This window comes from Benincasa hispida, chromosome 10 (genome assembly GCF_009727055.1).
Source record: "Benincasa hispida cultivar B227 chromosome 10, ASM972705v1, whole genome shotgun sequence".
In the NCBI taxonomy this organism is placed as follows: domain Eukaryota; kingdom Viridiplantae; phylum Streptophyta; class Magnoliopsida; order Cucurbitales; family Cucurbitaceae; genus Benincasa; species Benincasa hispida.
In genome coordinates this window covers 36,760,310-36,774,037 of record NC_052358.1, presented here as the reverse complement: position 1 = coordinate 36,774,037, position 13,728 = coordinate 36,760,310, and the positions used below count along the sequence as shown (strand labels likewise).

The 13,728-nt window shown below is 36.8% G+C and overlaps 1 protein-coding gene across 1 annotated transcript; it reads left to right on the top strand.

Annotated features, from left to right (window-relative positions):
• Window positions 1-1,516: 1,516 nt before the first annotated feature.
• On the top strand, window positions 1,517-3,699 carry LOC120088492 (F-box protein SKIP2-like). The gene has a single exon (XM_039045835.1). It carries the CDS (start codon window positions 1,927-1,929, stop codon window positions 3,526-3,528), a length of 1,602 nt encoding a protein of 533 aa, XP_038901763.1. The 5' UTR covers window positions 1,517-1,926; the 3' UTR covers window positions 3,529-3,699.
• The last annotated feature ends 10,029 nt before the right edge of the window (window positions 3,700-13,728 follow it).

Genomic DNA, 13,728 nt, shown 5'->3' with positions numbered 1-13,728 from the left:
TTTAGGACATCAATCCCATTAGATATGATAAATGCTATGATAAGAAAGTGATAGTTTGCTCTCTTAACAACATTATATTACAACTTCGTGAGTCGACAGGTTCACCATTATATTACAACTCTGTGAGCCGACGGGTGCACTATCTTACTATAGCTTCATGGACCAACGAGTTCACCATTATATTACAGCTCCATCAACTGATGGGTTCATTACCATGTTACAGTTTCGTGGACTAAGAGGTCCACTTCCATGTTATATTGTGAGCCTTTAGGCCACTCGATTTGTGTTAGAACGAGTTAAACTATTCACTAGATGGTTATCTATGAAATGTTGATTTATCCATGTCCCATACATGTGCACATTTATAGAACATAAACACGTAGCCTGACCCCGGTAGTGGGATTACTTACTGAGTATTTTAATACTCACCCTTTATTATATTATACTTTCAGGTAAAGACGAAAGTGTCACGTTTACTTACAAAGTTTAGTTGTAATTTAGTTGTTTCTGGTTCTTGTATTTGCTTTGAAAAAATGTTGCATCAAATTACTTTGAATATTTTGTTGACTTATCAATTGAACGAGATGGAAAAAAAAAATTGGAAGAAGAAAGTGCGAAAACAGAGAAAAGAAAGAGAGATATTTATTTGGAATCTATTAGTGATAGAAGAGATATAATATATGTTATTGTGCATAGTAATTGAAATCTAGCGGTCATAATCTATCATTGATAGGTTTAGATTTTGAATTAAAGGTATATTAGTGAAGACTTCTAACTATGAAGACATCTATAATGATAGAAGTCAACATGAACATAGTTCAACTAGTATAATCTATAATGATAGAAGTCAACATGAACATAGTTCAACTAGTATAAGACATAGATATTTTATTAAAAAAATCAAAAGTTCAAATCCCATAGTTATTGTGTTAATAAAACAGAATGATAAACATCAATAGAATAACAAGAGGGAGGAAAATGAGCTTGTAAATAAGAGAAAAGACAATGAAAACTAGATATAACTAAATAAATAGAATAATGTACGAAATTGGATATATAATAAAAATGAAAGAAGTAAATGATAAAACTGAGAAGAAAATTTTTAATGTTAATCAAGAACGAAGAAGATGAACAAAAACAACGAAAGAGATCATTTGGAAAAAAAAATCCCAAAACAAGAGGTAGGGGAAATGAAAGAGAAGGAGAGGAGAAAATGACAGACAAATCCTAAATTGTTTAGTTACCTTTCCAAATGCTTTGTGTTGGCATCGGCATCGGTTATTTTAGTCGATGAAATGATAACTTCGTCGGAAAATGATTATTCCAGTTGTATTTTCTTTATTTAAAAAAAAAAAAAAAAAAAGCTTTAGAACTGTCAAAAGACTTGGCAGTGCATGATATGAACTGTTTATTAATTAAATAACACCAATAATACATATACCTTTAAAAACAAGAATGAGATTAGACTCGGTACTACCTAAAATATAAAAGTCCAACCAATTCAAGGTTTTGTATTGTAGAAATGTAATCTATATGAGAAAATGAAAGACAAATCCTTGGGAAGATTCACAGAGTTATTATTTTATCTTATTTGCTAATGGTCTAAGTAAGCAAAGGCGTCTTTGCAAGACCAAGTCCTGGTTCTTACCTTGCCCCCTTTTTTTCTCCTTTTCTAATTGGTCTGGTCATCATCCTCACTTCAATTGTTTTTGTTTGTGACTTTTGCTCCTCCGCGCTGAATCCAAGGTGACATGACACGCATTCCCTTTTGACGGGGCGTCGGCACCGCAAATTCTTTATCGAACCCCACTTTACCCTTTATATTTTTCCCTTTCCCACGATACAAATAACTCGAATTCTCCCTTGCATCTTCTCCAATTCTGTGTAATCTTCTCGTTTTTCAGGGTTTACAAACCCTTTTCTCTGATGGGTCAGTTTTATTCCTCTGCCGGAACCTCTCCAGAGCTCAATTACCTCCAACAATGGCCGCCAGGTTCTCAAATCGGTGGCCGCTCTTCCCCTATGGCCCTTCCTTCCACGGAGCAAAACGATGAGGGTTTGTTGGATTTGGAGGACTTTACTTTTTCTCTTCCCGATGAATGTTTGGCTTCCATTTTCCGATTCCTCAACTCCGGCGACCGGAAAAGCTGTTCGTTGGTTTGTAAGAGGTGGTTTCAGGTGGAGGGTCAGAGCCGTCACCGTCTGTCTCTCAATGCTCAGGATGAGATTCTTCCATTTCTTCCATCTCTCTTCGCTCGATTCGACTCGGTGAAGAAGCTTTCTCTTCGATGCAACCGGAAAATCTCTGGAATCAACGATAACGCCTTGATTCTGGTCTCAATCCGTTGCCGGAATCTGACCCGCATCAAGCTCTCCGGCCGATTTCAACTTACGGATATGGGTATTGCAACTTTTGCTTCAAATTGCAAAACCCTTAAGAAATTCTCTTGTAGTTCATGTGCGTTGGGGGCCAATTCCATTAATGCCCTCCTCAAGCACTGCAGCACACTCGAGGAATTGTCCCTGAAGGGTCTCCGCGGCGTCATCGCCGGTACCGAGCCGATCGTGCCCGGCGCAGCAGCGGCGTCTCTGAAATCGATTCTGCTGAAGGATCTTGTTGATGGGTTGAGCTTAATTCCTCTTATCATGGGTTCTAAAAATCTCAAAGCTCTGAAGATCATTCGCTGCCAGGGGAATTGGGATGATCTCTTCCAGTTGTTTGGCCATGGTAATGCTATGGCCAGTTTGATTGAAGTTCACATTGAGAGGATTCAGGTGAGTGACTGTGGAGTTTCAGCCATTTCTAATTGTTTGAATTTAGAGATATTGCATCTTATCAAAGTTTGGGATTGTTCAAATTTTGGGCTTGCTTGTATTGCTGAACACTGTAAAAAGATAAGGAAGCTTCACATTGATGGGTGGAGAATCAATAGAATAGGAGATGAGGGGCTGATGGCCATAGCTAAACAATGTCTTGATTTACAAGAGCTTGTTCTAATTGGAGTAAATCCAACTTGTTTATCTCTGTCACTATTGGCTTCAAACTGTGTGAATTTGGAAAGATTGGCTTTGTGTGGGAGTAGAGTTGGGGATGAAGAGATTGCTTGCATTGCAGAAAAATGCAAGTCCTTGAAGAAACTTTGCATCAAAGGATGTCCAATTTCAAATGTTGGGATTGAATCACTGGCATGGGGTTGTCCCAATTTAGCTAAGATTAAGGTGAAGAAGTGCAGAGGGGTAACTGGTGAGATCAAGGAGTGGCTTGTGGAGAAGAGGACATCATTGAGTGTTAATTGGGATGTTGAGGAGATTGATCACTTGGATGCGAGTAGTAGCGATACCGGGAGTGCTCGGGAAGTGGCTGTTCTGGAGCCTAGGCTGATGGAGACCGGGGTTGAAGCTCCGGTTGCTGGGGACGGGCGGTTGACGATTTTGAAGACGACTTTGGGAGTTCTGGCTGGGAGGAGTTTGATGGCCTGCACATTTGGGAGGTGGTCTAATAGTCCTGATTCAAGTAGTAGTATATGAAATGATGTTTATAAGAATTGGAATGTTGTATGATTTTGTAACTGAAGATTGATTTGTGGAGAGAATACATGTGTCTTGTATTTGCAGTTTTTACATGAGCAACATGGATAAATTAATAGTCAAATTCCCTGTACTCTTTGTTATTAATCAGGTAATGGAGATTGCATATAACATAGAGACCACACAATTATGAATATAGATATGAAGATTTTGGTTTCCCAGCACTCTTAATAGAAATGGTTTTGATTTAGAGTAGATAAGTTATACAAATAACTTAGATATATATATATATATATATATCTTGATATTGGTACATAAGCATTCATATGATATATATCTCCGGTAACCAGCAGTCATAATCAGGCATATTAGTATTGTTGATTAAGAGTGTTCTCAAAAACTAAGCTAAGCCGACAATCGAGCTGAATCGATGCAAAACGACTAGTTTGGTTTAGTTTTTTCCAGTTTAATCTATTCAAAATTCGAGTTTTTTGGTTCCTCTTCAATTTATCTCTTAAAAAAACAAAATAAATTGAGTCCAACCAACACTTTAATTATGTTTTAAAAAACTTCAATATATTAGGCCACAAACATATTATTAAGGGACAATTATAAATATAACAATCAAGGCCGAAGTATTAATAAATATAACACAATGTAAAAGAATTTGCTAATATAATAAAATTTAGATTCAATTCTCAAAGTCTATGAGTAATAAATTATATATAGATGTAATGGATCCTAAACATGTCAATCAATCACATTAAATTTTAGGGATAAAGCTAAGACTGATTAGTTAATAATCAATGCTTTGTTTTATTCTTGAGCTTAACCAATCATACAATATTGTAAAAGGACCATCATGAATAACCAATCAATTTATACACAAGCATGCTTGGATTTGTGCTAAAAAAGATCAATACACAACTAAATGTCACAAATTGTGAGTCAAGACTAGTAAAGCAATGAAAATATGCAAGAGTGATCAATTCAAATATAACCCAAAGCATATAAATTTAAATGCATTAAAGGATCACAAACATTGGTAAGATGACAATAAGAATAACAAGTCATCACAACTTAATACAATGGATTTCTTCCTCAACCTAAGCTAGAAAATACTTCTTAGCCGCTAAACATCGAGATCTTCAATGGATAAAAGTATAGAGGCCTTAGAGACATCATAAAGATGAGGAAATATAGAGAAAAGAGAAGAGAAATGATGGAGAAATCAGCTGGAAGCCGAATGGGATTGGATGATCATTTAACCTAGAAAACTTTCATATTATAGAGTGACGTTGGCGCTGTGGCGCTATAACCAGCACCATAGTTTGATGGCTTTTAGCATTCGCAACATATTTTCCTTAAATACATTAGCACCACAATGCCATAGCACAGCACCACGACGCTTCCTTGTGATGCAACTTGTATCTTCAATGTCGTGGATAGCACCATCATTTTTTTAGCTTAGTTTAATCTTTAGGCTTCATTTGATCCTTTTAAGTTTGGTTTTTGCCCCAACATTCGATTCTAATTCTCTGATGCTTGATAGCTACATAATCATCATTTAAACACATTATACCACACAACGAACTCGAGTTAAGCTAAGTAAGATAGTACATTTTAGGTGCTATCATGTGTCTATTGGGTAATTTGAGCTTCACTAATCTCTTGAATCAAATAACTTCTATCAAGTTCGATAAAGAAATTTTTCTCCTCTAGCAAAACATTATTCTTCCTATTCTGAGAAGTTATAAGTGTTAGTATAATAATTAACATGTGGAAGCAATTAGGATCTTAAACAATCTAACTACGTTAATTTTATAGATTAAGTATGCATGTTCATAAAACACAACTAGGGTTTCAGAAATTACTACCATTGTAGAACCTCCAATTGATGCAATTTCTCCAAGAATTCTAATCACGAACTGCTCTTGGACAACCATAAGAGTCCTGCTATCCGCAGGTCTTAAAGTGGATTGTGGAATCCAAATTGATGAAGAATTTGTAAGGAATTTGAGAGAATCTCAGTTTTTTGTGACAAATGATGATGAACGAGTTTTTTCAAAATTTCACTAATGCATGAACTAATTTCAAATTGGACTTTCAATTTTATAAAAGATTGCCATGTAATCACATTGCATGACAATTTGACACCAAATCCACTTAATTAAGTGGGATTAAGTGTTTAGTGAATTTTTCCACTTTCCAAATTCCTTTTTATTTTTAAATTAATTTTCATAAAATTAATTTGAAAACAATTCTTAATTTTTAATTTCTCGAATTTCATAAATTCAATCTTAATTTTAATTAAACTTAATTCAAATAAATAATTAACTTTAAATAAAATTGATTTTAATTAATTAAATTATTTCATTAATTAAATTATTTTAATATCAAATAATTAATAAAACACCTATCCCCAACATGAGTCCCCATTCATGTATACTATATTTAAATTATATTTAAATATTTACAACTCTTCAATTTTTTTAATTCAACAATTAAACATCAATAATCCTTAAACTAGATTTGAACATTTCAAATTTTTTCATCACGCCATTGCAAGGTTTAGTCTGATTGAGCTAACAGAGAAACCTAATGGACCTACAGATCATGAGCTCCAACGATCCAAGATTAACTGGCTAAACTCATTAACGCAATTAACCAACATTCGGTAACTACTAGGACACTCTACTAAAGCCCAGTAACTACACTCACCTCACTGTAGATATGTTTCTGTCCACTTGATTTAACCATGATTAGTGAGTCGATCTTTTGTAAGTTATTTGTAGTTACAACTGGGTAAAAATTACTGTTTTTCCCTTCAAATTACATCTTGCTTCTTATGTCCCACTGATCCTCTCATGAATAATTGGTTTGTAGTCCAACCACAACACCGATTCCCTCTCAGGCTTTAGAGAGGGTGGGGCCCCTTGTTCAAGACCTGAAGTCAGTGCTTAAAAGAACATCCTTTCTACTAACCCTAGAAGCAAATAGGCGCGAATTCCATCTTACAGGATGTCCTCAGTTATCTACCCAGTCTTACCCCTAAAATGGTAAGCTTATTGAGTCAGTGATGTCGAACCACTCTCACCCATGTAGATTAAAGAATAATATCATCTAAACAAGAGTTCGTAGTTAGCTTACGATTAAGATTGAGTTACTTGGATCATCAAATTGAAATAATCAGTCTTATCAGTAAAGGGTGTTATAAAGTAAAAGTGACTATTTCATGGTCTGGTCTTATATCAAATCATTGCAATAGGATGCCCCCATTTCATGTTTCTACACGAACAGTTTAGGATCACAATATTTGTAACATTTTACGACTATTGTAATAATTACAAATTGGGATGCATCCAAAGTGTCCCCAGAATAGGGGACCCAGTAATCCTTATACAAAAGATCGTTTTGGCTATTACTCGAACTTGATCTACTTTTGTGTCTCCACATAAAGTTCAAGTTTTCATGCTATAGCTAAGGGTTCTTAGTTTATTGGATTTAAAGTTTTAAATGGTGCAATTCCATATTCAATAACAACTTTACTGAATAAACTTCAATAACATCTTTATTGTAAGTAGAATATGTTTAATGTTTACAAACCACGAGTTTCAGAATATACAACTCAACAAACTCCCATTTGGACTGAAGTGCTAGTGGATTACATATATAATGTTGAGTGTGAGAGAAAGAACATAAATACAATAAACTAGGGCATCACATACCCATGAGTTAGCATAAAATGTTGAGTGTGAGAGAAAGAACATAAATACAATAAATTAGAAAATCGCCTCGTGATTTTGATTCTAAGCGTGCTTAAAACGATGGAGAATAATGGTGACGAATGAATATGATGAATGGAGATGGATGAAAGAGTGACTTCTTTCTAGGTAAGAGAATTAGGGGATACATTGGTAGTGGATGTGTGCACACCTTGTGAATGCGTACAAGTTCACTCAAATCAGACCCAAGTATAAATCTAACTCAAGTTTCCTGGTAAGTCCAGGGTCGTATGCAGGGACTCTATAATGCTTCTAACATAAACCTTATTATTGGATTTAATACAGATGTTTCCTAATTAACTTTAGAAATGTTGGTTATTTACACTAAGCTAATGGCACGCATGCAGGAAGAATTAGAATTTCAAAGGGAAAAAGGGGTTTATGAATGAATGGTTTTAAGTATCAGTGGTATGCATTGATTCCAAGCAGGATCAGCAAGCGTAATGAGGATGAGATGAAGATGATAAAGATGCTTGTCTACAATTTAAAAGTATGTCCTATGCATTAGAATTTATGTTCTTCAATTCATATTCAGTTCCACATCTCTCAATGTGAATGCTACATATAATCCTATCGCTAGGGTGCATTCGTTGGCTACAAAGAACAGACAAAAGATGCAAGAAATTTTATCTCCAAACCTATTTCGCACCTTAACTTAATGCATTCTATAGTTAAATTGCTATCTCGAGTGATTTAACTACTTAATCGCTTTAATTAAATGATTAGGATGATTTAAGCATAGATTTCAAGCTCTCAATAAGTCAGAAAACTAGCAAACACAAACAATCGAAAGTAAACAGACGAAGATGTGTTGAGTGGCCAAAAGGTAAGATTGAATTAAGGATAAAAAAATGTTTATACAACAATCTCAACTTGATGAAATAAAATGGGGAATGGAAATGAAATGTAAAAAGGAAGAAGTCAAGTCGCAAAGTTCAATCTCTTATTCTCTTTAGCTTAATTTTAATGCTCGTTTCAACCAACTTGGTGAAGAAGTTGATGAAGATCTCTTTCTCAAGCTTTATCTCCAACAGCTCCTCTTGGTCAATGATGGAATGGTATCTTTCCTCTTATTTCTTGCTTGCAGATGGCAGAGTCTAACTACTGAAGAAAATTTTAACTGTCTGGCTTTAAGATGCAACTTGGTGATTGGGCTTGCATTAAATTTCATGCCCTAGACCACCCGCCTGCCACTTTTAAGATGTTCAGACGCCGCCAGTCAAATGTACATACTTGCAAGTGGTGATTTTACATAAAATCATGAGCCAATATATCCACTCTACGTTGAACATTCCTAGACGCATACCCTTATGTCGGCCTAGTCTGCAACACTTAGTGAATTTCTTTGATTTATGCGTTAAGATGCGTTAGTGAAATAGATTTTTATTAAAAGGATACTTTTGTATGAGTTAACTGCAAGTATGGAATTTCATGCGTTTTTCTTCATAATGAATGTGTTTATATCACTAAATATCCTAAACATTCCAACTTTGAGATAACAATAACTTGTATTTCTACAAGTTATCATACCCCCAAATTTTGAACTATGTTCGTCCTCGAGCATTCCTAAAATAATTCCTTCTCACATTTTTATGATCTTAATGCACTAGCTCCACTTCTCATCATGTCTAACATACAAATGTTTGAGATTGGCATTTAAAAAATACAAGTTCATTCCCTTTCCCAAAGAAATATATAATCGATCTCTAATGTGACAAGTCCTTTCTTCAAAACTCTTTTTGCTTTCTAAAACATTTTAATCTTTCAGATCCAATAATGTATTTGAAGGTTCTCTTGTTATAAAAGTTCTTCCTAAGTGCAAGTTAATTATTCTCTTATGGGACTCTCATGCGTCAATTCAGGTGGCTCACCTTCGTTTTGGCTTACCTCCACGAGTGTCATGCGGACATCCAACTACAAGCAAGTTTCCTTCACAACTTAACTCTTATCTAAGCATATATGCATTGTAGTTTTCTACTTTGGCTTAATAGCGGATTTGGGACGTGTAGGTCTTGGTTACTTAACTTTATTTTCACTTACCCTCACGGGTATTATACGGGCATCCAACTACGGGTAACTGTCATTTCCAATCTTAACTCATATAATTGGGACTTTTCCCTTGCTTTGATAGTGGAGTTTGCTTATTATGTCTGAAATTATTAAATCTTTTTTTAAAATAAATTAAATCAAATTGCGAAAATTTTATAACTAGAACGCATCAACTCGGACCTCCCTCACCCTCAAATTTTGGAGATCAGCAAGGTCCTTATTACTGAAAAAGAACTATAAAAATTCCTTTAGAAATTTTAAAAGAAGATTTGAGTTGAGGCTTTCACGCATGGGAAATAAAAAATATGTTTCATTAAGTGAGGTTCTATTCTTATATTTCCAAAGCCTAACTGAACATGTAAGTTATCAAACATTAATAATAGCATTGAGGTGTCACAATTCGATGAAAGACATAAAAGATATAAGTAAAGGAATAAAAAAAGGAATTCTTAAAGACCAACGCAAGGATTGAAAATGATTTTTTTTTCATTCATTCATAAAGAAATTTACATGGAATTCAAACAAGTACAAATGCATACAAAAGTTCAAAATACTACTGAAACCAAAAGGCCAACACCTTTAAATTTTCTACAATGTTGGTGCGTCGTCCCTATAATCAGGTGCAGGGTCTTCATCAATGAACCTAAGTGGATTCCTTAAGTGTTGAGGTAGAGGGGGAAGCGCAAACATTCCCATCAAGACTTGGTTGATATACTGCATTGTAAGTCAAATTGGTCTTGGCTCTTTTGCATTTGTTGACGCAGGTAATCCCTTAGAATAATGTTTTGGCATTGCAGTATTACCAGTTGCAAATGAAATGCTTCCATGGACTCAGTTAGGGGTTTTATTTCATATTGGATGAATTTTTTTTATTTCATCCATATTGTCTTGGGGAAGAGGTATGGGTGCGTTGGTTTGGATAGGTTGGTTTTCATGCGTCTCCCCAACTGGGTCTTCAGTGGTTTAGGCGTTATTGGTTCCCAGCCCAGTTGGCTCATAGACGATCATGGGAGGATTAAAGGAAGGAAGTACAAGTGAATGGAGAGGAGAGGGTTGAGGGCTTTGTGTTTCGCCAATTTGATCTTTGTGTGTTTCAACTTGGAGCGTTTGATCAATTAAGTCATCAATAGGGGTTAAGGTCAAGGAAGGGAGAGGTAAGTTGAGGTTCATGATAGTGGTGTCCTTGTACTCTAACGCCAGCTCAGCTTTAGACTCTTGCTCTTATGAAGATTCATCATTTGGTTCATTTTCGGAAGGCTCGACGCGTCTTCTTTTTACCACATATTTTGAAGGTTAAGGTTTTGATGCCTTGTGTTTGGAAGCCAGAGTTGGTTGGTTAGGCGAGCCTCAAAGCAAACGCCTGATCAACTTGATGTCCATTAAACCTTCAACTTCTTTAGAGTTATCCCCTAGAGGGATGCTCTCGCGTTCACACAACACACATACTAGCCACGTAAAATAAAGCTGCTCGCGTGGCTTCCCTTTGACCACTTTGATTTTCTCTACAATGACTTTGCTTATGTCGAAAGGGATGCGCTGCATGATGCAGTAGATGGCTAAGACTTGCTCCCTTGGAACAGTTCCATCATGTGTTTTAAGCATGAAGTGATTCTTGATCAAATAGAGCCACAGGTTGGCATCTGGGAGAAGATTCCTGGGAGCCATCGTCATGATGCCAATTCAAGATATTTTCCACAAACTTCGAGGCTTAGCCATCACTCTTACCGCATCCTCTAGTTCATCTAGAGTTGGTTGCTTAAGGATGTGGTTACCCTACGTCAGGGTTGTTTTCTCCATTGAGCACTTCGTTGATGATTTTGGATGAAAAGCCAATGACTACGTCCTCTACTAACACTGTGTCTTTATTTTCATCAAACTCACTTTCCTAGAAGGTGCAGGCTAATTGGGGCCAAATTCTAGTTGGGCCTTCGCAAAGTTGACACCAGCCCATTGCGTTGATTGTGTCAATGATGTACTCTAGCAATGGGTTACGTTCAGGAAAGAAGCCCTTTGACGAGAATGTCGTTGAACTGTCGTTTTCTTCCTTTGGTTTGTTTTAGTGATGTAGCTGCCACCTTTTTTCCCTTGGCACCTTCCTAATGCGTCCTTGCCTTACGGGCTAATACCCTTAGTTCTTCCTCAAGCTGTCTTTGTAGAGCTAATTTCCTTTGTTCTTGATGTGCAGATCTGTATTCCTCCAACCTGCATTCCATCTCATTCGAGTATAATGGAGTTGTTTTCCTGCGTTGCAACCACAAGTCCGGTTGCAACTTGTTTTTCTTCTTCTTCATTCTCTTCAATTATAAGACGCTTCTTTATTCATAATACTTGTTCTGATGGCCCTTCATTCATATCGGATATGCGTGGTAGTGATGCATTAGGCTAACTTCTCTCATTCTCTCTTCTTCTTCCATTTCCTCTTCCAACAACAGAGCATATCTATCAGCCTCGTCTATCTCTTTCTCTACTGATCTCGAGGTGCTTGTAACCCTCTGATGGTCAGTTTCTTCTTTAATCGATTTTTCAGTGATGTCTCGACGCATCATCTGGTCCATTTCAGCAACTTGCCTCTAGTCTAGGCTAGCTAGAATATGTCTGAAGACCTCTTACTCATCTCTGCGAGTTAGCTCATTTGAGTTCGTGGGTTATGGGGTAGGTTCCAATGAAAAAATATTGAAACTTGAAGGCTCATCAAATGGCTGAGGTGATGTAATAGGTGAAGTGTCAGTGGGTGTATGCAGCGAGCCTACTAAAGAAATAGGGGAAGGATGGGCCACTTCGATGAGGAAGATAGTGGCTAGAGGTTCAATGGCTAAGAGGATTTTCGGACGCATGGTAGACGTGGAGCAGCTCGGAGATAGTCAGGAGTTGGGTCATGCATTAGAATTTTTAGTGTGATGGTTGGGAAGTTTGGTGGAGGGGCTGGTTTCTTATATGGGCTTTTCGACAGTCGATTTAGCAGGGCCTTTTCATGCAAGTTGCCGCGTTGGTTTAGAAGAAGTTGGGGACTTAGTAATTTTGGCTGATAAGGAGACAAAAGGTTGAGGTTTTGCGAGGGTTTTGGAGGAAGTGGATGGTCGTTGGGTTGGCTTCATCGGAGCTTGGGTGGATGGCCTCGGTTGAGTTGTAGCTTTTAATTTGCCCCACAACATCCAGATCCAAATTCAGCTTTTTAACTGCCCAAAACGCCTTATGCTCCGATTCTAAAGGTAAATTGCATGCTTTCCTAAATACCAAGGCATAAGGAGACATACATATGGGCATTTTAAATGAAATCATGTATGCCCAAAGAGCTTCATCCAGCTTCCATGCTCAGTCCCTCCTGGATGTGTTGACAACTTTCTCCAAAATTGACTTGATTTCTCTATTAGAGATTTTTGCTTTCCCCTTCGTCTGTGGTGGTATGCGGTAGCTACTTTGTGCTTAACACTATACTTAACAAGTAATTTAGAGTGAAATGGTTAATAAAATGCGTACCTTTGTCACTTATCGATGCCCTTGGTGTCCCAAAACGCATGAAAATGTACTTGGTAAGAAATTTGGAAACATTTACAACATCATTTTTCGCACAGGCTGCCAACTCGACCCACTTAGACACATAATCTGTTGTTACTAGAATGTACTACTGACCATAAGATGGAGAAAAAGGCCCCATGAAGTCAATGCCACAAACATAAAAAAGTTCAGTTTTGACTATATTGTTGAGGGGCATTGCGTCCCTTGCTGAGATGTTGCTCGTGTGTTGGCATGGGTCATATCTAAGAACATATTCCCTTGTGTCCTTAAACAGAGTGAGCCAAAAGTAACCACTCTAGAGGACTTTTGTAGTTGTCCTATGTCCTTCGTACGGAGAATCATGTCATTAAGATAAGATGCATTGCACTTCAACCTCAGGAACACACCGACACATAATGGAATTTGGGCCTTGCTTGAGAGAATCGGTCCATCCCAAAAGTAGAACTTGCAATCATGCACAAGTTGTTTCTTTTCTTGTGCATTGAAGTCTTCTAGGAATGGTTTTGTGGTCAGGTAATTGATAATGTCAGCATACCACGACTCTTTATCTTCAATTTTGAGCAGGCATTCATCAGGAAACGCTTCTTCAATTTCAACCTGGTCCAACTGCATCTCTTTATTCTCCAATCTTGATAGGTGGTCGGCCATCTAGTTTTCAGTACCTTTCCTATCTTTGATTTCTAGATTAAATTCTTGTAGTAGCAATACCTAGCGAATAAGCCTGGGTCTTGCGTTCTTTTTGTCCATCATGAACTTTATAGCAGAATGAACAGTATAAATGGTTGTCGATGCACCAACTAAGTAAGCTCTAAATTTCTCAATAGAAAACACTTCTACTAGCATTTCCTTT